The sequence below is a fragment of the Odocoileus virginianus genome, chromosome 3, assembly GCF_023699985.2.
Source record: "Odocoileus virginianus isolate 20LAN1187 ecotype Illinois chromosome 3, Ovbor_1.2, whole genome shotgun sequence".
In the NCBI taxonomy this organism is placed as follows: domain Eukaryota; kingdom Metazoa; phylum Chordata; class Mammalia; order Artiodactyla; family Cervidae; genus Odocoileus; species Odocoileus virginianus.
In genome coordinates, this window is record NC_069676.1 from 5,657,385 (window position 1) to 5,683,621 (window position 26,237).

A 26,237-nucleotide genomic window follows, 5' to 3' on the forward strand; every position below is an offset into this window, starting at 1 on the left:
GTACAATCTGGTGACTATAGTTAATAATACAGTGTTATATATTTGCTGGATTCAGAATTGCCAGGAGAAATATCAATAGCCTCAGATATGCAGATGACACCACCCTTATGGCAGAAAGTGAAGAACTAAAGAGCCTCTTGATGAAAGTGAAAGAGGAGAGTGAAAAGTTGGCTTAAAACTCAACATTCAGAAAACTAAGATCATGGCATCTGGTCCCATCACTTCATGGCAAGTAGATGGGGAAACAGTGGAAACAGTGAGAGACTTTATTTTTGGGGGTTCCAAAATCACTGCAGATGGTGACTGCAGCCATGAAATTAAAAGACACTTGCTCCTTGGAAAAAAGTTATGAGCAACCTAGACAGCATAGTAAAAAGCAGAGACATTACTTTGCCAACAAAGGTCTGTCTAGTCAAAGCTATGGTTTTTCCAGTAGTCATGTATGGAAGTGAGAGTTGGACTGTAAAGAAAGCTGAGTGCCAAAGAATTGATGCTTTTGAACTGTGGTGTTGGAAAAGACTCTTGAGAGTCCCTTGGACTGCAAGGAGATCCAACCAGTCCATCCTCAAGGAAATCAGTCCTGAATATTCATTGGAAGGACTGATGCTGAAGCTGAAACTCCAGTACTTTGGTCATCTGATGCGAAGGTCTGACTCATTTGAAAAAACCCTGATGCTGGGAAAGATTGAAGGCAGGAGGAGAAGGGGATGACAGAGGATGAGATGGTTGGATGGCATCACCGACTCAATAGACATGAGTAAACTCCGGGAGTTGTTGATGGACAGGGAATCCTGGCGTGCTGCAGTCCATGGGGTCGCAGAGAATCAGACATGACTGAGTGACTGAACTGAACTGAACTGAGTTGTTTATTTGAAAGTTGCAAGGACAATAGGTCTTAAAAGTTCTTACCAAGAAAAGAATGAAAATAATGTCATTTGCAGCAACATAGATGAACCTAGAGATTATCATACTAAGTGAAGTAAGCCAGACAGAAAAAAAAGACAAATATATGATTTGCTTATATGGGAAACCTAAAAAAAAGATACCAATGAACTTATATACAAAACAGAAATTTGCCCACAGTTTGTGATTAACATACACGTACTACTATTAATATATATAAAATAGGTAACCAACAAGGACCTACTGTATAGCACAGGGAACTAAACTCATTATTTTATAATATTCTATAAGGGAAACAAATCTGAAAAAGAATACACACACACACACACACATATATAATGGGTTGGCCAAAAGGTTCATTCAGATTTTCCCATAACATCCCAAACGAACCTTTTGGCCAACCCACTATATATAACTGAATCACTTTGCTGTACGCCTGAAATAAAGACACTATTGTAAGTCAACTATGTGTGTGTCTAGGTAATCACTCAGTCGTGTCTGAATCTCTGCAATCCCATGGACTGTAGCCCACAAGGTTCCTCTGTCCTTGGCATTTTCCCAGGCAAGAATACTGGAATGGGTTGCCATTTCCTCCTCTGGGGATCTTCCCGACCCAGAGATCACACCTCCGGCATCTCCTGCATGGACAGGTGGATTCTTTACTACTGATCCACCTGGGAAGCCCAGTGTTGCATATTAACTACACTTCTTGTGATCATTTCATAATATATACAAATATCGAATCATTTATGTTGTACACCTGAAACTAATACAATGTTATATGTCACATTTCATTTTTAAAAGGACTATCTGGATTTTAATATAAATTAATCCCTGCTGTAACTAGAGGAGCTATATATTCCAATTGTCCTGGGACAGCCAGCTTATTGTAGTTGTCCTGGAGTAATTGTTTGGATCCCTCCCTTTCACTCTCAAAAAGTGTCTCAGTTTGGATAGTATGTTAACACAGTCCTGTTGGCACAATAACCATGCTCTCACCCTGGTTCCACCACAGCTGGGGAACCTCAAGCAAGTCACTCCACTCCGAAGCACTGTGCTTGTCAAACATTCATAGCAACCGAACACTTTCTTAAATGAAAACTCTCCACAGAAATACCACGGTAAGCAACAATTCCAACTAGCATTTTATTAGTAAAAAAAAAATTCTTTCCTATGGTCAAAGTAGTGTTTACATATGAAGCAATTGATTCTCACTGAGGCTGTTGAGATGGACACTCATATTTTAAACCAGAAGTTGTAGCTAAATCTTATTTATGCATTGGATAAACCCCTGATTCACAGAGACATGGGTGCAAAGAGTAGCTTTTTTTTTTTTTAAGGGCTCCCCTCCCCTCTAAGTTAAATGGAGATGGCAGGAAAATCCTATGTTAGTTGTTTCCAACACCTTAAAAACTGCTACCCAATGTGTATTTTTAAATTGCAGTTATAAAACATTTTTAAATGGAATTTGATGCTAAGTAACATTCAGAACTATCAAAGCCCTCCTTGGAACACTAGTTTTAAAAATGGCTGAATGAGACCATTGGTCAGGTCACATCCAGCTCAAAAGTCTCTATTTCTAAGCTGTTTTTTTTTTGTCTGTCTGGAATTCAGTTGGAGGTGGGGGAGGAGGAGAGGATGGAATAGCACCTTGAAGGTTTGGACTCTGCTATCCTTACAGCAAAAGCCCCAGAAGCAAGTAGGGGCTTTTAGAAGGCTGCAGGCAAAAAAAGAAAAAGCCATTTAAGTGGAGCAGAAACAGTCAGACTTTTGAACTTGCACAAGGTAGAGATCGTCCAAAAGCATGGTAGGAAGATGTTGGCGGCTTTATCCATCTGCTTCCAAGAGCCTCCAGTTTTTAAGATAAAAATCATCTCTAGTCTCAGAGTTTGAGAGCCAAGGAGTATAGATGGAAGAATGATAACAAGTTTACTGTTTTGACGCCAAGTTGGGTCATGATGAACTGGAGATCTGAGCCAGGTGTGCCTATAAGTGCAAATTTGAACCAATTGCCAACTTCATTAAAATGAGGACATTTCTCATAAAAATCCAGGTTTCTGGCTTTACTTGTGACAACAGGGAGCTCTGGCACCAGTGGGCTGCTTTCCCCAGGGCCATTTTGGGGTAGACTCAAGGTTCCCGTGTCTCACGCCAAGACAGAGCAATGCCCTCCATGTTTGCATTGTCACCATCATAATCTGCTGGTCACCCCAGCACACAGCAACCATCTTGATTACTTGTGGGTCCCTGTGGGCATTTGAATGTGCCACCCATGGAACTGAGGGTTGTGCTTCTGGGTCTAAAATTAGAGTGAGGTGGTCCCAACAACAATTGGGACAGGAAGGCTCTGGATTCTAATTTCTCAGAGCTCTCTCGCACCTCAGGCTCATGATCTTGAGCAAATCATAGCTAACTCTGCAAGGCTGTTTCCTTATCTGTAAAATGGAAGCAGAAACTCTTGCCCTCTCTGAAGTATGAGCTGTGATAAGGATCAGACCATAGCGCCTGGTGCTTTATAAACTATAAGGCTCTGTGGTCCACGTTTGTGGTTTGGTTGGTCTCATATCCATCCGTCCCCATCTTGACTAGCACTCCAGCTACCCTGGGGAGTAGCCTCTCCCCTTCTCAGTCTACAGAGTTGGGTGGTGTTGGCTCCAGCCTCAGTCTGGATGGACGTGGGGTCAGGACCGCCAAGCAGAGTGCTGCATTTTCCTCAAAGACAGCTTTGTGTTCTGGGATGGGTGTATGAACTAATTGGGGCTAACAGATTTAGAACCAGGGCGCTTTGGTTCAAACTGTTGGAAAGGGACCTACTTTTCTGCTGAACTTGGCTGTCATGATGCTAATCTGGGGGCGGGCCTGAGAATAGAGCTGAGGAGAGAAAACAATGGAAAGATGGTAGGAAACAAGATCTGAGTCATGTAACTGGAGGCTTCGAGTCCAGATATATATCAACACATACTTTCTTTTTGCTTCAGTTAGACTGAATGGGACTAACCAAATTGGCGCCACAGGGGGGTTTTACACCAGCAGGCAGACTTGTGAGCGTTTGTTTGATTTGGATTCATTTCCCTGGGCACTCTCTGATCTCAAGTCCTGGAGGGCTCCCGCAGCAGCTGCCAGCTCTTCTCTCTGCCTGGATTTGACCATCCACACTGCTTTCTTGAAGTTCTTGAGAGGGTCCTGTTGTGAGATTCTTGATGAAGGGCACTGGAAACGCTCACGGATGAGATAGCCATGTCTGGAGGGGGCAATGAAGCCATTGGAGGTTGGGATGATCCTGTTCACCACGGCATGGACAAACTGGACAGCCAACAGTGCGCCTGTCGGGGGAAGTGGAGAGATGGGCACACAGGGTAAAAATGCAGCCACAGAGATCCAATCTCACACATTTGAGAGTTAGCTGCATGGGGTCAAATTTCTTCTATCCCCCTTACTGGCTTAGGCATGACAGCAAAATTCTCAGTCCTTCTTGCTTCATCCACAATATGGGAATGATAACTGAGCCTACCTGCTTAGGGGAATTCTGAAGATTTGAAGATGTTATGCATGTCAAGTGCTAAGTATCAGTTTCATCCCAGAGTGAATTCAGTCAATATTATTATTGAAGAAGGAGTGGGAAGAGAGGTTGTGAACCTGTGCAGGATGGGCTTTTAAGGCCACAGTCCACAGACCTTAGGTTCTGAGCCATCTGTGACATTGTGCCAGGCATCTTTATTACACTGTATTAGAATTCAAGGTATTCAATTGCAGTGTATTAGAGTATAACTATTCAATTATACTGATTCAACCACAGTGTTTTCAGGTATAATGTATTTGATTACAATATATTCAACTCTATCTGCTATTCATTCAGCCACTTACTTGCTTTATGACCTTGAGAAAATTCCTTAATCACTCTGAACTTAAGCTTCTTCATTTGTCAAATGGGGATAGCAATAAATCCTACCCCTCCCTGACAGTGTCAAAAGGGTTCCTTTCTCCATGGGAGAATGTGACAAAGGTACCCATGGGGAACAGGTAGACCAGCTTCAAACCACAGCCCACCCCATCTCTCAGAGTCTCAAATTTTATAAAAGGTAGGTGTGAATTGAGATAATGAAATGACTTGGTGACAGTATCCAGTACACAAGAAATGTTAACTTCTGTTAATATGTCCTTAGTGTGATGTTAAACAGAATGAGAAATGTGGAGTTTTCAAAGTGGTTGATCTTAAACAAGGTTCCCCAAACATTTACAGGGCCTGAGAAAAGAGAATGAATGAAGGTCAGCATCCATAAGATACAATATGTAAACACTGTAAATCCAGCTAATAAACTATTATATTAAATGAAATATATTCTATCCTTCTACATTGGTTGATATACCTTCAGAACACCTGGAAGGTCAGGTTTGGGTTGAGGACTCTCAGGCTCTTCAGTTCCATGTCCGAATATAACGGTGTGGGAGACCCCAGCTGTCTGTGACTGTCCCCTTCTCGTCCCACATCCAGCTCCATCCTACATCCCTAGGGGGCCTCAGATACATACATGTGAATCCCCACCCAGCTCACAAATCCAGACTCCATGCATACCATTCCACAATCACCCTCCCAGCCTGGGGGAGTGCACTCTCAAGGCACAGCCCACTTTCAGAAGGATAGACCTGGGAAAGAGGCCCACAGAGGCCCTAAAGAGGGCTCCTGGGGCAGGTGGGGAGGGTGTTCTGGAGTTCCAGGTTCCCAGAGCATGGGATCTAGAAGAAGAGGTATAGCTCCAGTCGGGCCTGTTCCCTGAGGCTGCGGATACCTACCCCCCAAGCAGATGGACCCAATGAGAGGAGGTCAGAGCAGAGCCCTCTAAAGGCACGGATTCAGAACAGGGTCCTTTGTCTCCAGATCTAAGCTCAGTCCTACCCTCAAAGCAAAATGACTCACCATCCAGCACACTCCAGACAATTATGGAGCGATCTTTCAAGCCTGCATAGACATACTTGTCATCCTTGGAGAAGCAAGCACATTGGACTCCTATACAGTAAGAATTCTGTAGAAAAAGACAATGTGATCTTGATTTCAGAACTGAAAGACACCTAGGAGTCCAGCCCCAAGGCACTTGTATAAGAAGCCAGACTTGTAAACACCTCTTGGGTGATGCATGTGTGCTAAGTCGCTTCAGTCATCTCTGACTCTTTGGGACCCTATGGACTGTAGCCCACCAGGCTCCTCTGTCCATGAGATCCTCCAGACAAGAATACCAGAGTGGGTTGCCATGCCCTCCTCCAGGGGATCTTCCTGAACCAGTGACTGAACCTGCATCTCTTATGTCTCCTGAATTGGCAGGCAGGTACTTTTAACACTAGCACCACCTGGGAAGCTCCTTCTTGGGAGACGGAACAAGTTAAAACCTGGAGAGATGCACAGCATCTATATTCCTTGGCCCAAAATACATCTTCAAAGAGATTGGTTTGAGAGGATTAGTGACATTTCTCATTGGAGAACAGGAATTATAGGATTTAATTTCTTAAATGATCTTGGTTATACAAGTGTTAGCTCCGACTGTATTTAATTAAAAGCTATATGCTAAGTGAAATTAGGAATCCTAGAACAGAAGGGAACTCACTGAAAAACACATGATCCTGGACTTCCTTGGTGACACAGTGGTGGGGAATTCACCTGCCAACGCAGAGGACCCAGGTTCAACCCCTGGTCCGGGAAGATTCCACATGCCATGGAGCCCCAAACCTGTGTACCACACCTACTGATCTTGCATGCTGCAACTACTGAAGCCCGTGTGCTTAGAGCCTGTGCTCTGCAACAAAGAAACCACAGAAATGAGAAGCCTGGGCATCTAAAAGGAGAGTCGCGCCACTCATTGCAACTAGAGAAAGCCCACACAAAGCAATGAAGACCCAGTGCAGCCAAAAATAAGTTAAAAATTTTAAAAGATACAAATGAAAAAAACCCAACAACATGTGATCCCAATAAAGTTGATAGCTAATAATTTTGTTCCCATGTTACTTTCTTAGTTTTGACAAACATACTCTAGTTGTGTAAGATGTTAATATCAGCAGAAGCTGGGTGAGGAGCAGGTAAATGGGAACCTTCAAACTATCTTCACAACTTAATCTGTAAATCTAAAATTATTCCAAAATTAAGTTTATTCGTTTAAAAAGAAAAAGCTAGGTGTATTTAACTGCTGTGGTGGTATTTCCCAACTCAACAAGGCAAAAGATTACTTATATCTCAGCCTTATAGTGACTTCATAAGAATAAGTCAGGGGGGATGAAGTCACTTTGAGATAAAACTGCATATATTCTGTTCTCTAAGTTACAAGATTGTCTCCCTTAGTTTATTAACAATGCTTATATCTTGCAACTTCAGATACTATCTTTGTTTCCCATCTGAGAAAACTGGAATAATAGCACAACCTTACAAGACTGTTGTGAGGAATAAATTATAGAATGGTATTTTAATATGTATATTTGGACTGCAAGCAGATCAAACCAGTCAATCCTAAAGGAAATCAACCCTGAATATTCATTAGAAGGACTGATACTGAAGCTGAAGCTCCAATACTTTGGCCGCCTGATGTGAAGACCCAACTCATGGAAAAGACCCCGAAGCTGGGAAAGATTGAAGCCAAAGGAGAAGGAGATGGCAGAGGATGAGATGGTTAGATAGCATCACCAACTCAATGAACATGAATTTGAGTGAACTTTGGGAGATAGTGAAGGACAGAGGAGCCTGGCATGCCACAGTTCATGGGGTCACAAAGAGTCGGCAGTAGTGACTGAACAATTTTGCGTAATACATATGAATATGTAAATATATAATATAACTCAATCATATTGATACAACATTTATAATAACTTCTCAAGGGATGGATGTGAAAACTCTTAGATGCTTTGTATGGAAAGGCATCACCAGTTTCCCTGCTCAGAGCCTTCGCAGTTGCTGTTCCTTCTGCTTAAAATGCTCTTCCAGCAGACTTACCTGACTTTCTTGATAGTAGCCCTTGCCACGCTGTATGTCTTTTTCTTGCCCTATTTTTCTTCAAAGGTCTTGTTGCACCCCAACCATCATGTATATGCTGCTTTGTTTTTATTTCACAAATATTAAATTGTCAGGGGCTCTCCTAGGGACAGGTACCACCTCAGTGAACAAAGCACATAAAAAAATCCTGCCCTCACGGAGCTCACAGTGTCTCTACAACTAGAACGCGGCTCCAAGAGGTGGGACGCTGTCTGCCACGGTCACAGCGCCTTCCTCAGCACTAGAAAGAGACCTGGCTTGGTTCATACAGTCAAAACCTTTGGGTGAAAGAAAGGCTGGACAGGATCAGGGTGAGAAGAGTGAGGCAGGACTGTGCCAGTGCAGGATTTGATCCTGTCTTTATTTTATTTTTACTTTTTGGCTGTGCCGTGTGACACGTGGGACCTTAGATCCCTGACCAGGTATCAAACCTGGGCCCCCTGCGTTGGAAGCTGGGGGTGTTAACCAGTGGACTGCTCACAAAGTTCCAATCCTGTCTTTATTTTAAATGTTGATATTTTGGGCTTTGCCAGTGGCTCGTTGGTAAAGAATCCGCCTGCCAATGCAGGAGACACAGCTTTGATCCCTGGTCTGGGAAGATCCCACATGCCGTGGAGCAGCTAAGCCTTTGCACCACAACTATTGAGCCTGTGCTCTGGAGCCCAGGAGCCACAACTACAGAAGCCTGCGTGCCCTCGAGCCCATGCTTTGCAACAGGAGAAGCCACCACAATGAGAAGCCTGGGCACCTCAGCTAGAGAGTAGCCCATACTCACCAGCACAGCCAAACATAAATACATACACAAAATATTTGAAAATAAATATATCTTGATATTTTATTTTGTGTGTATTTTTCGCATTTACTTTGATTTTTTAAACACTGAACCAAACTATTATTTCTCTGGATGGCCAAGTTTTTTGGCATCCCCTAAGACTCTCCTCTGGAGGTGAGGGCGTCTCTCACTTGACTCATATTAGTCACGACCCCAGCTGGCCGCATATGGTGTACCCTTAATACATGATGCCCAGCATCCGTTTTCTAATGCCAGGACGTGCACGTGCCGTGGCAGGCTACCCACCGTGTAGCTCATCTCGAATTTCCACTTGCACACCTGCAGGTCCCAGAGACACAGCAGGGCTTCCTCAGACCCGCTGACTGCCAGCTGCTCTTTGTGGCTGACCTCCACGCAGGTGACTCGGCTCCCATGAGCCTCCAGAGGGAACACCTTGGAATTCACACACTCATAAAGGAAGAGGTCGCCGTTGATCATGCCGTAGATGACGCGATAGTCAGCCAGAACGGCCACACTGGCTATGGTGTCAGGCAGTTGGGTGTAGAAGGTGTATACTGGCCCATCAATGACTGGACAGGGGTCCCCCGGGCTGATGTCCAGCACCAGGACGGTGCTGTCATAGGCAATGGCCAGGTGGCCCTCGTCCTTACTAAGAGCCATGCAGTTGACGGCTTTCCGGGCTTCTGGAGGAGGGATACACATCACGTCTTGTCTGGAATTCAGGGGGAACACCAGGACAACCCCTGAAACGAGGCCAGTGAAAAGGAGATTGGCCTGCTCGGCGACCTCCAGACACCTGACCTCGTTGGAGGTGTCCAGAGCATCTTGCTCTTCACCTGTCATAGAGAGAAGACCGCATCAAGAACGGATCACAGGGACACTGGTTCCCATCTTTTAAGGATTTAAAAAAATGCTTTTGTTACCCTTCAACTTGGCTATTGCCAGTCTCCCTGCTTTCACTCCTGCCCACCAATCATCCAAGCTTTAAAATATGAAAATCACAACATCTCACTGCCCTGCCTCAGACCCTCTGAAGAGTTCTCAGAATCAATATGCATGCCTTTCTCTGGTCTTCAGAACCTCTCATCCCAAATGTTTCCTTTTGCCACCCTCTGTAAAAGAGTAGGAGAGTAAATATTTTTGCCCTGTATACTCTCTGCTATCAACACTTAATCTGCTGGCACAGCCCTGAGGCGGCCACAAACAATGCAGAAACAAATGTGTGTCTGTATCTGGCCCCTGGACTGTGGTTTACCAACTCCTATCTCCTTGCCCACCACCTTACTCTGTTTCTTCACATCCTGCTCTCCCCCACGACGAGCAGGCAAGCACCTCAAAATCTGCAACTTCAACTGTCTTGTTCACTGTTAACTCCCAGAGTTTGACCCCAAGACTAGCACTAAACCAATGTCTGTCCAATCCAGACACGAACTTGAGAGTGAATCTCTTTTCTCATTTTATGATTAGCCAGGTGGAAGATTGAAGGCAGGAGGAGAAAAGGATGACAGAGGATGAGAAGGTTGGATGGAATCGCTGATTCAGTGGACGTGACTTGGTGACTGAACAACAGGAATTTCTATGCCTCCATCCACCCAGTGGGGATTGAGCAGGTATTACTGCTGCCATGCCCAGATCCAAGACCTCATGGCTGTTGAGTGAAGGAAGCACCTCGTTTAGAAATGCCTGGGGGCCGAGCCCACCACCTAGGATGGCCAGTGACTGCCTGCTACGGGGGTAACAAGGCTGGTCCCTTTGCTTCAAGATGGGACAGCTGTGAAGTGCAATTCATGTCCCTGGGCTCCTTGTGGAGTCAGGCTGAGACCAGCTTCATGTCCAGTGCTGCTCCCACCCAGCCTGCTTCCTTACTCTCTCCTCTATATACCACTTGTGCAAATGTCCCCATCAGGAAACTTGCCTCCAGGGAAGCCTCAACTAAAACAGGAATTGACAATCAAATAATCAATGACCACAAGCTAGAAATTTATAAAAGCAAGTCCTGTCTTCTATCAGCCACTTTTAATCTAACTGGAGTGGGGTGTCACACACTGAATGTTTGGGACCTATCCCCAAATATGTGTTGAAGTCCTAACCCCCTAATGTGATGGTGTTAGGAGGTGGGACCTTTGGAAGGTGATTAGATCATGAGGGTGGAGTCCCCGTTAATGGAATTAGTGCCCTTGTAAGAAGAGACTCTAGAGCTTGCTTCTTTCTCTGCTCTCTGCCATTGGAGGGCACAGTGAGAAGGTGGCCATCTGCAAACCGATCAGTGGGCTCTCGACAGACACTGATCTGCCAGTGCCTTGATCTCAGACTTTCTAGCCTCCAGATCCATGAGAAATGAGTGTCTGTTCTTTAATCCTCTCTTCCTGTCTATGGTGCTTTATTATGACAACCCAAAGAGACCAAGACAGGGGCTTCAGTTCTTACCCACACAAATGGCTGTGCTTAAATCTTACAAACCTTCTGCTAAGGCCCAAATGCTGACTTTGTTTTTGTCCCCGGTTTTAGGGAAGTACACGTAGCTGCCGTTGTGTGACACTGCCGTGAGGCCGGTGCGGTCCAGAAACGGGTTAGAGGCCTTTGGTTTCTGAGCGTAGGTGAGGTCCCAGACTTTAAAAGATGAGGACTGACGGGAAGCAGACGCCACCAAGGCCCCAGCCCGGGCCAGCAGGCTCACTGGGGCCCCGACACAGTCCAAGACGTCTAGCAGAGTCCCCTGTGCTGACAGACTCCACACCTGCGGATGGAAGCGGAGGGGCAGGGCTGACTTCTTCCTTATGCTGCTGTAGTTCAGGAATATTCTGAAGCTCGCTTGTCTGCCTTAGATAAACTTTCAGGCTGGAGTTCAAGGGCCCTCACATTTCCTCACCCCCTCAAACTTCCCTCCATCTCATCAATCAGCTACCATGACAATTCTCAAAGTGTGTCCTGGGGAACCCCTGGAAGTTACCCTCCAGGTGGTTCTGCAAAAGGGGAGTTTCAGGGAGTTCTACAGAAACACAATTATTTTTGCAGTAATTTAAGAGGTCGTTTGTCTTTTTACACATTCTTCCTCTCATAAATGAGCAGTAGAGTCTTCGAGAGACCATGGAATATGTTATCACAACAGATGGGAGAACGTAGAATCAAATATGAGAATCTGATTGTCTTCTATGAAGCCAGACAAGAAAGAGATTTGACAAAATATGAAATGATAACTCTTTTCATGATTTTTTGGTGTGTGTTTCAGAAAATAACAACTGTTTTCACAAAAGTATGTCATTATATTCATATGTCATGTTGAGGACTTAATGGAGAAGTATGTTTAGATTTTGGCATTTAAAATTTTAACATGGCAAGTATCAATAGATACTAAATGCAATACAGGATCTGAAAAATGACATTTGTGGAAAAACTGGTGAAATAGGATCAAGGTCTGTAGATGAGTTTTGTCCCAATGATATTGTCCCAATGTTAATATCTTGGTTTTGATAATGAGATCAATGTGATATAAGATGTTAACCCTGAGGATAGCTGGATGAAGAGTTGATATGTATAGTTTTATGTTTTGTTTTTGTTTTTGTTTTTAGTTTTATGTTTTAAGGAAGAGTTGTGAAGAGACCCAGAGAGTACTCATATATATATGTGTGTGTGTGTGTGTCTGTGTGTGTAATCATTTGTATATGTACATACATATACATATATGTACATATATTTGTGTGTATATATAAATATGTCCAATCTTGCTCCTCTGAAAGTCATATATATATATATATATATATATATATATATGGCTTCCCTGGTGGCTCAAGTGGTAAAGAATCTGCCTGAAATGTGGGAGATCCGGGTTCAATCCCTAGGTCAGGAAGATCTCCTGGAGAAGGGCATGGCAATCCACTGCAGTATTCTTGCCTGGAGAATCCCAAGGACAGAGGAGCCTGGTGGGCCACAGACAATGGGGTCGCACAGAGTTGGATGACTGAGTTCCTAACACACACACACACACATATATATGAGTACTATCTGGGCTCTCTTCACAACTCTTCTTTAAAACCTAAAACTATTTCAAAATAGATCATTTGTTAAAAATATATGAATCATGTTGATATAGTCCACATACATGAAAGCCCCTTGAAGGTTCTCAATAACTTTAAAAATCCAAAGAGGTCCTGAGACCAGAATGTTACTGCTACGGTATCACATACTCTTCTCCCCAGCTTGGAGAACTTTGAGCTTAATAGGAATTTTTTCCCCATCTCCCCAACCCTGCTCCTCTGAAAGTCAAAACCTTCCCAGTATTTTAGGTTTAGCAGGAATGTTCTCTCTTTTGTTGAATGTTTTAATAATTCCCCCTAGGTCTGTCTCTGAGTCCCAGAAGACCACCTCCCCGTGTCTGTCCAATGACCTGCCCTGTTTTTCCTGCACTAGTTTTTGTGGGTTTCTGTATTTTGAAACCAAATGATACCTAAAGAACCATACTTTGGGACTTCCCTCGTAGTCTGGTGGCTAAGACTCCTTGCTCTCAATTCAGGGACCTGGAGATCCCATGTGCCACAACTAAGAATTTGCATGTCACAACTACAAGATTCTACATACTGCAACTAACACCTGGAACAGCCAAATAAATAAATATTTTTGTTTAGAAAAAGAATCATACTTTCTCTTCCAGAGGTGGAGGTGAGGATGATGGGCCATGCATCTCCCCCTCACCTGAATGAGTGCATCCCGGGACCCGGTGACAATCAGATTGTTTTCAGGACCAAAAATGGCTGTCTCTACCACATCTTCATGTTCAAGGTCAGTGGCCATGAATCGATGAAACCCCTGTGCATCTTCCAGAAATATCCTCACGGACCTTCCAAAACCTAAAACAGCACAGACCAAGATTATACCTTTCACTCCTTGAGGAGTTTGAGAGTAATTGAATTCAATCAGTAAAGATTTTTTTTGAGCACCTACAATATGCAGGTGGAAAGAATACAGTGGTGAACGAGGTGGACTAGGCCTCTATCCTCATAGAGCCTATAGTTGGGGAGGGTGAGCACAACAGTGATCAATAACTTCATAGAAAACTGTGAAGTTATTTATTATCACAAGGCTATGAGTTTTCAGAGAGCTGGTTCTGCCTGTTTGGGTTGCTCGTGGCCTCCCAGAACAAAGCTGGGCACATGGTTTTGAAGATGGAAGGAGGAGTGGGAGGGCAGGAGGAAGGAAGGAAAATAAAATGTGTTAAGGGCAATGAAGTCAGGGGCTGGATGCCATGAGAAAAACAGGACTCAGAGACACACATAGCACAGAAGGCAGCATGAAGATGGAGGCAGAGACTGGGGAGATGTGGCCATAAGCCAGGGAATCCTGGCAGAAGCTGAAAGAGGCAAAAAACAAACAAGTGGAGAAGGAACAACAGTTGAAAAAAAAAAAAAGGATTCTTCTCAGAAGACTTTGGAGGGTGCCAGTCCTACCAATGCCTTGATTTTAGACTTCCTGACTCTAGAACCATGAATGAAGATATTCTGTTGTTTTAACCACCAGTGCTTGTGCGGTAACTTGTTGTAGGACATTTGCATTGCTTTTAGAGAGATGAAGAGGTGGCAGGCACTGGAGGCAGGGGAATAGCTTGAGACACCCAGAAGGAAGGAGAGGCCTGCTGTGTTTGAGAAAAGCATGGAAGCCAGTGTGGCTGGAGCAGCAGGAAGAGGAGGTGATGGAGAGGAAGGAGGGGGTAGGCTTACAAAACAGCAACAGGAACCGCCTTAGTGGTCCAGTGGTTAAGAATCTGCCTTTCAGTACTGATGAACCTATTTGCAGGGCAGCAATGGAGATGCAGACATAGAGAACAGATTTACAGACATGAGGCTGCGGGACGGGGGCGATGGGAGAGAGGAGAGGAGAGCAGGGACACATATACGCTATCGTATGTAAAATAAATAGCCAGTGGGATAGCTGGGTGACTTGGAAACTCAAACCGAGGCTCTGTGACAATCTGGAGGGGTAGACCCCCGTTAAAGTCATGCTGATTTCATGTTGGGTTTGGGAGTCTATTGCATTAAATAAGACATATTAATAACACAAATGCCACTTATTTCTCTTTACCTTTTTAAATGGGATCACGAGAACATACACAATACAAATGTGGTCACATTTGTAGTTTTCATTACTGGACAGCGCTGGTCTAAAGTGTCTTGGCCCCTGGAAATGGCTTTGTAAAAATCAGACTGAAGGATTTCCCTGGTGGTCCAGTGGCTAAGACTCCATGCTCCCTAAGCAGGGGCCTGGGTTCTATCCCTGGTCAGGGGACTAGATCCCACACGATGCAACTAACAGTTCACAGTCTGCAACTAACGATCCCGCATGCGACAATGATCAAAGGTGCCGCCTGTCACAACTAAGACCCAGTGCAGCCAAATAAATAAATTTATTAATCTTTAAAAATTGGACTGGGACGTCCCTGATTGTCCAGTGGTTGGGAATCCACATTGCAATGCAGGGGACAAGGGTTCAATCCCTCATCGGGAAACTAAGATCTAACATGATGCAGAGCAACTAGCCGTGCGCCATAGCTAGAGAGTCCATGACAGTAATAAAAGACCTCACATGATGGAAGGAAGATCCCACATGCCGCAACTAAGACCTGATACAACCAAATAAAAAAATACAAATGAACATTAAAAAAAAATTAGACTGATCTAAGGTGGCTCAGACGGTAAAGAATCTGCCTGCAATGTGGGAGACCCGGCTTCGATCCGGGTTGGTAAGATCCCCTGGAGAAGGGAAGGGCTACCCACTCCAGTATTCTTGCTGGAGCATTCCATGGACAGAGGAGCCTGGCAGGCTACAGTTCCTGGGTTGCAAAGAGTCAGACAGACTGAGCAAATACACTTTCACTTTCAAAGACAGTGAAAGTGATCTGTATGATGCTACAATGATGGATATACATCATTACCCATTTGTCCAAACCCATAGAATATACAACAACAAGAGTGAACCATAATGTGAGCCATGGACTTTGAATGAGGATGTCAGTGTCATTTCATCAGTTGCAACAAACGCGCCGCTCCAGTGGGTAATGTTGAAAATGGGGGAGGCTATGTGTGAGTGGGAGCAAGCAGGTACCTGGACCTCTCTGTGCCTTTTGCTCAGTTTGGCTGTGAACCTAAAACTACTCTAAAATTTTTTTCTTTAAAAATAAAATCAGGATATGGAGCACCTGTTTGTCACTCTACCAGAAAGCCTTCCCTGATTGCTTCAGACTAAGTCATATGTTCCTATAACCCCTGATTCTTATCTAAACATGGCACCAACCAATCTTTCTTGTGGCTACCTAATCACTTATATTTCCTGCTAGCCTGAAAGCTCCTAAAATCAGGGGTTTTGTGGGCTGAGTGTACTCTATCCTTTCACCCCATGCCTCTCTATCCCTGTAACTCTCAGGTAGGAATAACCACTCTCACTTCAGAGATAAGGGAACAGAATTCCAGAAAGTTGCAGAGATTTATCCAGAACAGGGGTTGACAAACTACAGCCCATGGGCAAAGATTGGCTGGTCATCTATTTTTATATGTGAGCTAGTAGCTTTTAAGTTTTTCCATCCTTGAAAAAAGTAAAATAAGATTACTATTTCATAGCACATGACGATGGTATAAAATTCAAATTCCAGCATTCATGAAAGTATTTTTTCTAACTCTTTGGCCACACTGCATAGCATATGGGACCTTAATTCCCTGATAAGGGACTGAACCCCTGCCCTCTATATTAGAAGTGTGGAGTCTTAACCACTGGGTCTCCAGGGAAGTCTCTCAGCATCCATGCAAATTTTATTGGCACACAGCCGTACTCACTTGAAATATCATCCATGGTGGCTTTTGCATTACCAGGACGGTGTTGGATAGTTATGAGAGCTATGAGGCCCTGTGCAGAAAGAATTTGCCAACCCGCTTCTGCATTTCCCCAGACCCCTCTCCACTTCCAACCAAATCCGGAGTTGCCGCCTCATGACTCCAAATGAGAGCTAAACACTACCTGCAGCGAGAAGAGACTCATCTTCAGAGACCACCAAGAACCCCACAGCTTCCGGAAGCTTTTCCAGCAGGCTGTCTCCTTCGGAGGAAACCTGTGCAGAATCAAGGATGCCCATCAGGCATTTCCACCAGGTTAAGGGTTTAGGGTCAAGGGCTTGTGTGTGACGCAAGGCTCGGCCACTCACCAGCTCTGTGATCCTAAGGAAATTCCTTTGGCCCCAGGCTGCCTCAGTTTCCTCATCTGGTAAGTGGGCGATGACCCCAGGAGTGCCTCACGGGGCTATCATGGGGTAAGACGTGCATGGGATGGAGCCCTCTGTCTCATAATCAGCCCTCCCAAAGTGGGAGTGTTATTATTACTGTTGATGTTATTGTTGTAACCAACTCAGGGACCCGGCGGCTATCACAGCCCTCTAGTTTTCTGCCCCCAAAAGAGCTCAGAAATCATAAATAAGATCGAAAGATAGATTGCAGCTGGAAGAAGGCAGTACCGTGCTCCCCATTCCTGAGTTGCAGAGATGAAAATTTTGTTCAGCTCTCAGAGGAAGGTTTGGGTTTATTTTTGGTTGTTTTTGCCTGAAGCAGGGGCAGGAGGAAGTTAATTTCTGCAATGGTTGTTGATGAAATACAATTTTTATTTTCAGGCAGGACAAGAAAAAATTAAACATAAAATTCTCTCTGTGGGTTAGTTTGGGCCTTCTCCCTCCTTAAAGGACAGGGTGCGTCTGCCTGACACAGTAGCCAGCTCTCCTCCAAGATGGGAGTGCCTACTCAGCCACAAAGATCAATTTTTCTTTCTTCTTCTTTTTCTTTTTACAATTTGTGCTTTAATTTTGAGGGAAATGGAGACAGTAGGATGAGTAATTCTTTTCCATAGATATTTCACTGTGAAAGAGAGTCTTTTTAAGGTTCTCGTTGGTTATCTATCTTATATAATAGTGTATATATGTCAATCCCAACGTCTCAATCAGCGTTATATTAGTTTCTACTAACACACGGTGCGGCAAAGTGAATCAGCCATACGTGTACATATAGGGCTTCCCCGTGGCTCAGCAGTAAAGAATCCGCCTACAATGAAGGAGCCGCAGGAGACACAGGTTCCATCCCCGGGCTGGGAAAATCCCTTGGAGGAGGGCATGGCAACCCACTCCAGCACTCTTGAAAGGAGAATCCCATGGACAGAGGAGCCTGGAGGGTTACAGTCCAAAGAGTCACACAGAGTTGGACACGACTAAAGCGACTTAGCACGCACGCACGCATATATCCACTCTTTTTTAGATGTCCTTCCCATTTCGGTCACCACAGAACATTGAGCAGAGCTCCCTGTGTTATACAGTGGGCTCCCGCCAGTTATTTATCTTATACATGTATGAGTGTTCAGTTGCTCAGTCATGTCCAACTTTTTGTAACCCTATGGACTGTGGCCTGCCAGGCTCCTCTGTCCGTGGGATTTCCCAGGCAAGAATACTGGAGTGGGATGCCATTTCCTTCTCTAGGGGATCTTCCCAAGCCAGGTATCAAACCCACATCTCCTTCATCCCCTGCATTGGCAGACAGGTTCTTTACTGCTAGCACCACCTGGGAAGCCCCTCTAAAAGAAGAGTAGAACCTAAATAATATTTAACCTTAGAAAGAAGATGCTTCCTTTGAGCCTTTATAGAGGGGTCTGGATCAATTTAATCTGTAATTCTAGTGAACTTGACTGCTTCTTTAGTTTAAGTTGATTTTACCACTGTCTTCAAATGCTCTGAATGTAGGATCAAGACTTTCTCCCCAGCAGGGCTAGGATCTGAACACTAGTGAGATTCTAGAGACCCCTAGTTCTTACAACCCAGTCACCATCCTTCTAAAGAGCAGAATTGATCTCTCTTCAGCCTGACCACCAGCTTTTGGGGGGTGCTGGGGATTATGGTACAGTCATGCCAACAGTTTTCTGCCCTGATATACATGTTTCTAGGGATCCAGTTTGAGTTTTGCCAGAAAAAGACACTGACAGTAGTATTTGAGTGTGACTAGTTTATTTGGGGGTTGATCCTAGCAAACACTGGTATGGAGTGGAGAATTGAGACAAGGAGTCAAAGCCAGTCAGTGTGGCTCAACAAGCAGGTACCAATGCGGGCAATGTACGTGAGTCCTGCTGGGGTTGCTCCGAGAGAGAGAGAGCAGAGCTTGATCAGAGTTGCCCCCACTGAGGGACCAAGAGCTGGGGGGGGTTCTACCCACCACCTCTCTTTCAGATTGGGTAGAGGCTGCTCCCAGGAGCATCAACGCAGAGACGAAGTGTGCGGGTGTGGGGAGAGGGGGGCAGGGAAGAAAACCTCAACGATGTGCAGGGTCACAGATGTGCAACTGTAATATAAGTGCCTGACATCAAGCTTTTTGATTGCTGAGGCATCCATTTCCAAAGACATCCATCTTGAATAAACAAGTTGGCAGCTGCTAGCAAAACCACTAGATAAGGAACCAGGCTGCCCACCCATGAAGGCTCCTCTTTCAGAAAACTCTGGGAACATAAATAAGTGACCACTTGGATGACACTGCCTTCCCCTTCCTACATCCTAACTCCTCCCCGTACAGTTTACATTTTTCAATAAAGATTGGATCCACAAAAGGCTTGGCACCCCCACCCTCAAAATTGTGTGGCCCTCAGGCATGCTATCTACCTTCCTTGAAGTTCTCTGATGGTTTTTAGTGAAGTGCATCCCATGATCATTTAAAAAAAAGAGCCACAAGAGCCGACCCAGTCATAAATAGGGGCTCCGTGGGAGAAACGCATTAGAGCCCCCAATGAGTGATGTGTGCCCAGGTGAGCACCACAGGCATTCCTAACCGAGGGCATTACTATCAGTAGCCTGGGGACCTACAGAATAGCCTTCTGAATTGAGGGGACTGGAATGGGGCATCACAGATGAGTTACACAGGGAGAAATCTGAACTTAACTAACACCGTATTTCCAGTTTACTCCAGTGTTATCCTACTGCCCCCACCCTACCCCGGCTGATTGGAAGCCTGAAGAGGTAGGTACCCACCTGTTCATCCCTTTTAGGCCCTGGCTGTAGTTTCCATGTTTGCCCCCATTTTACAGATGAGGAAACTGAAGCTCAAAGAAGGGCTGAGTAGCCCAAGCGTACAACTCAGTAAAGGTAGAACTGGGATTTCCCTTTTTTTTTTTGGTTTGTCTTTGTTTGTTTGCTTATTGAAGGATAGTTGATTTACAACATTGTGTTAATTTCTGGTATGTGACAATGTGATTAAACATATATATTCTTTTCCATTAGAGTTTATTACAGGTTAGTGAATATAGTTCCCTGTGCTATACATCGGGACCTTGTTGTTTATCTATTTTATATATAGTAGCTTGTATCTGTTAATTTCAAACTCTTAATTTATCCCTACCCCCCATCCTCTTTCCCCTTTTGGTGACCAAATTTTGTTATCTATCTGCGAGTTTGTTTCTGTTTTTTAAATAAATTCATTTGTATCATATTTTAGATTCCACGTATAAGTGATATCATATGGTATTTGTCTTTCTCTTTTTGGCTTACTTCATTTAGTGAGATACTCTCTAGGTCCATCCATGTGGCTGCAAATGGCATTTTCCATTCTTTTTGTATGGCTGAATGGTATTTCATTGTGTATTATGTACCACATCTTCTTTATCCGTTCATCTGTCTGAAGGACATTTAGGTTTCCATGTTTTGACTATTGCAAATAGTGCTGCAATAAATATTGGGGTTCATGTATCTTTTTGAATTGGAGTTTTCTCTGGATTTATGCCCAGGAATGGGATTGCTGGATCATATGGCAATTCTAGTTTTAGTTTTTTAAGGAACCTCCGTACTGTTTTCCATAGTGGCTGCACCAATTTACATTAAGGACTGGGATTTTCAAACCCAGTGGGACTGACCCTAGAGTTCATGTTCCTTGCTAGGCTGCAGGATATTAATGAAAACAATCAGTGACTGAAAGAGTGATGGGAAGCAATCAAGAGACCTGATAAAAGGACTGAGATTATCTTCATGATCACATTTGGTGCCTTGATTGCTCAGGGAGGCTATGAGGCGTGAGGCCCAGAAATCTGGAGTTTGGGGGTGATTATTTTTTTAAACCTTTTATTTTTCATTGGAGTATATAGCTAATATACTATACTGATGCTGAAGTTGAAGCTTCAGTATTTTGGTCACCTGATACGAACAGCTGACGATTGGAAAAGTCCCCTGTGTTGGAAAAGACTGAGCAGAGAAGGAGAAGGCATCAGGTGATGAGATGGCGGCATGGCATCATCAATGCAATGGACATGAACTTGGGCAAACTTCGGGAGATGGTAAGGCACAGGGAAGCCTGGTGTGCTGCAGTCAGTGGGGTAGCAAAGAGTCAGATACGACTGGTTGACTGAACAACAACAACATAGCCAATTAACAGTGTTACCATAGTTTCAGGTAGACAGCAAAGGGACTCAGCCATACGTATACATGTACCCATTCCCCCCGAAACTTCCCTCCCATCCAGGCTGCTGTCCATTGAGCAGAGTTCCCGGTGCTGTAAAGTAGGTCCTTGTTGGTTATGGGACGATTCTTTAGTGGCCATATTTCTCCCCTCCTGAAACTCTCACCTCCTCAATAAGACACGAAAACCCTCTGTGATCTATTTCCACTCCACTTCTCTTTTCTCTATAACACCAAGCGTGTTCCTACCGCCTCACCACGCAACCCCCTATTCCCTCCGTCATTGCTTATTCATCTTAGTAATCCTTTCTTCTTCTGAGGCTGCATTCCTGGAGAGGAACCTTCCAAGACTGCCTCTATCAGAAGCATTTGTCCCTTCACCCAAGCAAGAACATGCTATTTCTACCTCTACTGAAAACAGACTCTGTTCCTCTTAGTATGACTGCAAGTCGTTGGAGAGCCTGGCGCCCTCCCGAGACTGAGTTCCTCCCCAGACTGATGGTGCAGTTAGACTCTTAGCTCCACAGCGCCCTCGGGCATGACGAGGTGCCCTTGTCCCTCCACCTGCAGCTCTGATATAACTCAACCCTGGTCCCCACCCACATCCCCTCAATGTACTCCTCTGTTCCTGAAGGGTGCTCACTGCACTCCTGCAACTCTGCGCTGGGAGGCTGTTCTTTCTGACCTCACTCCCTCATACACTTGGCCCCTGTGTTAATGCTCCCGGGAGCAGCCCTCACCTAACCACTGACAGAGCTGGTAGACAGAAACCCAAGTCCTATCCCCTCATCAGGGACAGTTCTCATACGTGTTCTACACTCTCTCCCAGAGCATCTGCAGAAAGACTGAGCATCAACAGTTGCACATTGGCCAGCCCCCAGGAGACACCAAGAGATGTTTCCTGGACTGTGCTGAATTGCAAACCCCTAGAATGAAGAAGCCAAGTGTCATTCATTAAAAGATCAAAGGTGATGAAATAACGCCATCTGCAGCACATGGATGAACCTATATGACATCCCTTATATGTGAAATCTAAAAAGAAATGATACAAATGAACTTATTTACAAAACAGAAACGGACTCACAGATTTAGAAAAGGAATTTTTGATTGCGGGGAGGATGTAAGGAAGTGATAGTTAGGGAATTTGAGACTGACATGTACCTACTGCTATATTTAAATGGATAACCAACAAGGACCTGTGGTATAGCCCAGGGAGCTCTGCTCAATGTTATGTGGCAGCCTGGATGGGAGGGGATTTGGAGGAGAATGGATACACATATGTATGATTGAATCCTTTTGCTGTCTGCCTGAAACTATCACAACATTGTTAATCAGATGTACTCTTAATATGAAATAAAAGGTTAAAAAAAAAAGATCAAAAGTGAGATGGTTTCTCCTAACTTCTAGGTCATCTGAACACTTTGGAGCTGAATTAATGTTGACTCAGTCAACGTGAGTTGCTTACCAAAGAGATGGAGCCCATGCTGGACCCGGTAACCATCCTTCCTTGTTTCTGGACTGAGACCCCACAGGCAAGTGTATCTTCTCTGACGCTGGACAAATGTTGCTTCCTGTGCAGTGTTCCCATGGCTGAGCTCCACAGACCGATCATGCCACGCTGGGACACAGTCAGCAGTGTGGCCTGGGAAGCCAGCACTGCCATGCATACCCAGGGGTCAGAGGCATCCCCCAGGATACGGAAAATCAGCTCTGCAGTTTCCAGGTTCCAAGCACTGATCTAACAGAATGATGAAAAGACAGAGCCATGTCAGAGGGAGGCCCAGACTGCAAGTTTGCCAGAGTCAAATGCAAGACCTGTTCTTTTTTCTTTTTGGTCATTGTAATTAAAATCTTTTTATCTTTATACAAATTTTAATGCATTCCTTTCCATTTATTTGTTTTTGTTCAGTCGCTCAGACGTGTCCGACTCTTTACAACCCCATGGACTGCAGCACCCCAGGCTTCCCTGTTCTACACAATCTTCTGGAGTTTGCTCAAACTCATGTCCATTGAATTGGTGATGCCATCTATTTATAGTTATTACAAAATATTGACTATATTAAAACCTGCTCTTTTTTTAGAGTTTATACATTTTATTGTCAACACTCCATCAGTTTAAAGAAAAAGGAGGGAAGGACTTCCCTGGAGGTACAGTGGATAAGAATCCACCTGCCAATTCAGGGAACATGGGTCCTATCCCACTAAGCCCGTGTACCACAGCTACTGAGCCCATATGTTGAAATAACTAAAGCCCGTGTGCCTAGAGCCTGTGCTCTGCAAAAGAGAAGCCACTGCAATGAGAAGCCCATGTACTGCAACAAAGAGTAGGTTCTGCAAAGCCTGGGCACAGCAATGAAGACCTACTGTAGCCAAAAATAAGTCAATAAATTTAAAAAGAAATAACCGGCAAATTTTTTTTAAATTTAATTGAAAAGAAAAAAGGAGTGGGGAAGTGGAAGGGATCCTGGAATGGATTCTGGAATGGCAAAAGAACATTTGTGGAAAAACTGATAAAATCCAAATGAAGTGTGGAGTTGAATTGATGGTAATTGTCCATATTAATGTTTAGCTTTGATAAATGTACACTTGTTATGTAAGGTGTTGGCATTGGAGAAAGCTGGAACAAGGCCATACAGGAACCCTCTCTACTCTCTCTAATTTTCTACAAATCTAAAACTACCGGGAGTTCCCTGGTGGCCCAGCAGTGAAGAATCCACCTTTCAATACAGGGGACACAGGTTTGATCCCTGGTCAGGGAACGAAGATCCCACATGCCATGGGGCAACAAAGCCCATGTGTCTCAACAAGAGAGCCCACACACTCTGGAACCCGGGCACCACAGCCAAAGAGAGGCCCGCAAGCCACAACGCAAGATCCTGCAAGCTGCAACTAAGACCCAACACAACCAAAAACAAATAAATATATATTTTTTAGGGAAAAAAAGGGTATTACTTCTCAAATACATGTTTTTAAAAATAAATAAATAAAATTGCTCTAAAATACAGTTTTAAAAAGTAGGAAAACAGCCATGCCATATGCATATATGTTCATTCCAATGAATAATTGGATTACCGATGAATAATTAGAGAATTCACATTGAATTCTCTATTCTCTAATTCATATTGAATAATTCATCATGAATTACCGATGAATAATTAGAGAAGTTTCATCCTTAACCTTACCCCCTAAAGTACCTTTTCATCAAAAGTAATCATTTAAATAATTCTATTAATTCTACTTGTGGGATTTACACTAAAGGACTAGGAAAAGACACACAGAAAGATACATACATATGTATATATGTATAAAGAAAGTTACCTCAGCTATTTGAACATGCGAAGAACTGGAAGCAACCTATATGTCCAGTATTAAGGGATTAGTTAAATAAACTACAGCAGAGCCATGCAATGGAATCTTATGAAATCACTAAACATGCTGATTTTGAAGAATTTTTAAGGTTGTGGGCAAAGATCATTTTATAAAACTGTATATATGGTTTTATCCCAATTTTCTTTCATACACACATGCACACATATATACACACATGCGCACCGCTAAAAGCAAAATTATGATAATGGTTAGGTTTGAAGTTATTTATTATATATTATTTCTTTACTGTATTTTCCAAACTTTTGCTGATAACATAGCTGATTTCTATAACCAGTTTTGAAAACAACCCACACCTCTGTAATAGTTAAGCCTACACTGTCCAATAAAAATACAATGTAAGCCACACATGATTTTAAATTTTTTATAAGCTGCGTTTAAAAAGGTAAAAAAAAGAAACAAGAGATATCAGTTTCAATGAAATACTTTTTTAACCCAATATATTCGAATGTTGTCATTTCAACATATAATCAATTCAAAATTATTGTTGAAATATTTTGCATTATATTTTATGATACTGAGTCTTTGAAATCCAATGTGTGTTTTATGCTTACTGTGCCTGTATGCTCAGACGCTCAGTCACGTCTGACTCTACAACCCCATGGACTGTAGCCCGCCAGGCTTCTCTGTCCATGGGCTTCTCTCAGCAAGAATACTGGAATGGGGTGTCATTTCCTCCTCCAGGCTATCTTCCTGATGTAGGGATTAAACCTCCCTCTTGCGTTGGCCAGGGATTCTTTACCACCAGCGCCACCTGGGGAGCCCTTTGTGTACAGTTCAGTTCAGTTCAGTCGCTCAGTCGTGTCCGACTCTCTGCGACCCCATGGACTGCAGCACGCCAGGCCTCCCTGTCCATTGCCAACTCCTGGAGTTCACTCAAACTCATGTCCATTGAGTCGGTGATGCCATCCAACCATCTCATCCTCTGTTGTCCCCTCTTCCTCCTGCCTTCAATTTTTCCCAGCATCAGGGTCTTTTCAAATGAGTCAACTCTTCGCGTCAGGTGGCCAGAGTATTGGAGTTTCAGTTTCATCAGTCCTTCCAATGAACACCCAGGACTGATCTCCTTTAGGATGGACTGGTTGGATCTCCTTGCAGTCCAGGGGATTCTCAAGAGTCTTCTCCAACACCACAGTTCAAAAGCATCAATTCTTCGGCGCTCAGCTTTTTTATAGTTCAACTCTCACATCCATACATGACTACTTGAAAAACCATAGCCTTGACTAGATGGACTTGTGTTGACAAAGTAATGTCTCTGCTTTTTAATATGCTATATAGGTTGGTCATAACTTTCCTTCCAAGGAGTAAGTGTCTTTTAATTTCATGGCTGTAATCACCATCTGCAGTGATTTTGAAGCCCCCCAAAATAAAGTCAGCTGCTATTTCCACTGTCTCCCCATCTATTTGCCATGAAGTGATGGGACCAGATGCCATGATCTTAGTTTTCTGAATGTTGAGTTTTAAGTCAACTTTTTCACTCTCCTCTTTCACTTTCATCAAGAGGCTCTTCAGTTCTTCTTAGCTTTCTGCCATAATGGTGGCGTCATCTGCATATCTGAGGTTATTGATATTTCTCCCAGCAATCTTGATTCCAGCTTGTGCTTCTTCCAGCCCAGCATTTTTCATGATGTACTCTGCATATAAGTTAAATAAGCAGGGTGACAATATACAGCCTTGTCGTACTCCTTTCCCAATTTGGAACC

General features: G+C 43.9%; 1 protein-coding gene across 2 annotated transcripts in view; it reads right to left on the bottom strand.

Annotated features, from left to right (window-relative positions):
- Nucleotides 1–2,030: 2,030 nt before the first annotated feature.
- NWD1 (NACHT and WD repeat domain containing 1) overlaps nt 2,031–26,237 on the bottom strand; it is a 77,176-nt gene continuing 52,969 nt past the window's right edge. For both annotated transcript variants that reach the window (XM_020880416.2, XM_070462312.1), the window contains 7 exons: nt 22,613–22,885; nt 16,704–16,794; nt 13,395–13,549; nt 11,166–11,442; nt 8,991–9,541; nt 5,819–5,924; nt 2,031–4,226 (listed from right to left, as the gene is read on the bottom strand). In XM_020880416.2, coding sequence (XP_020736075.2) covers nt 3,925–4,226; nt 5,819–5,924; nt 8,991–9,541; nt 11,166–11,442; nt 13,395–13,549; nt 16,704–16,794; nt 22,613–22,885 — 1,755 coding nt within the window. In that variant the 3' untranslated portion in view covers nt 2,031–3,924. The remainder of the gene's footprint in view (nt 4,227–5,818; nt 5,925–8,990; nt 9,542–11,165; nt 11,443–13,394; nt 13,550–16,703; nt 16,795–22,612; nt 22,886–26,237) is intronic.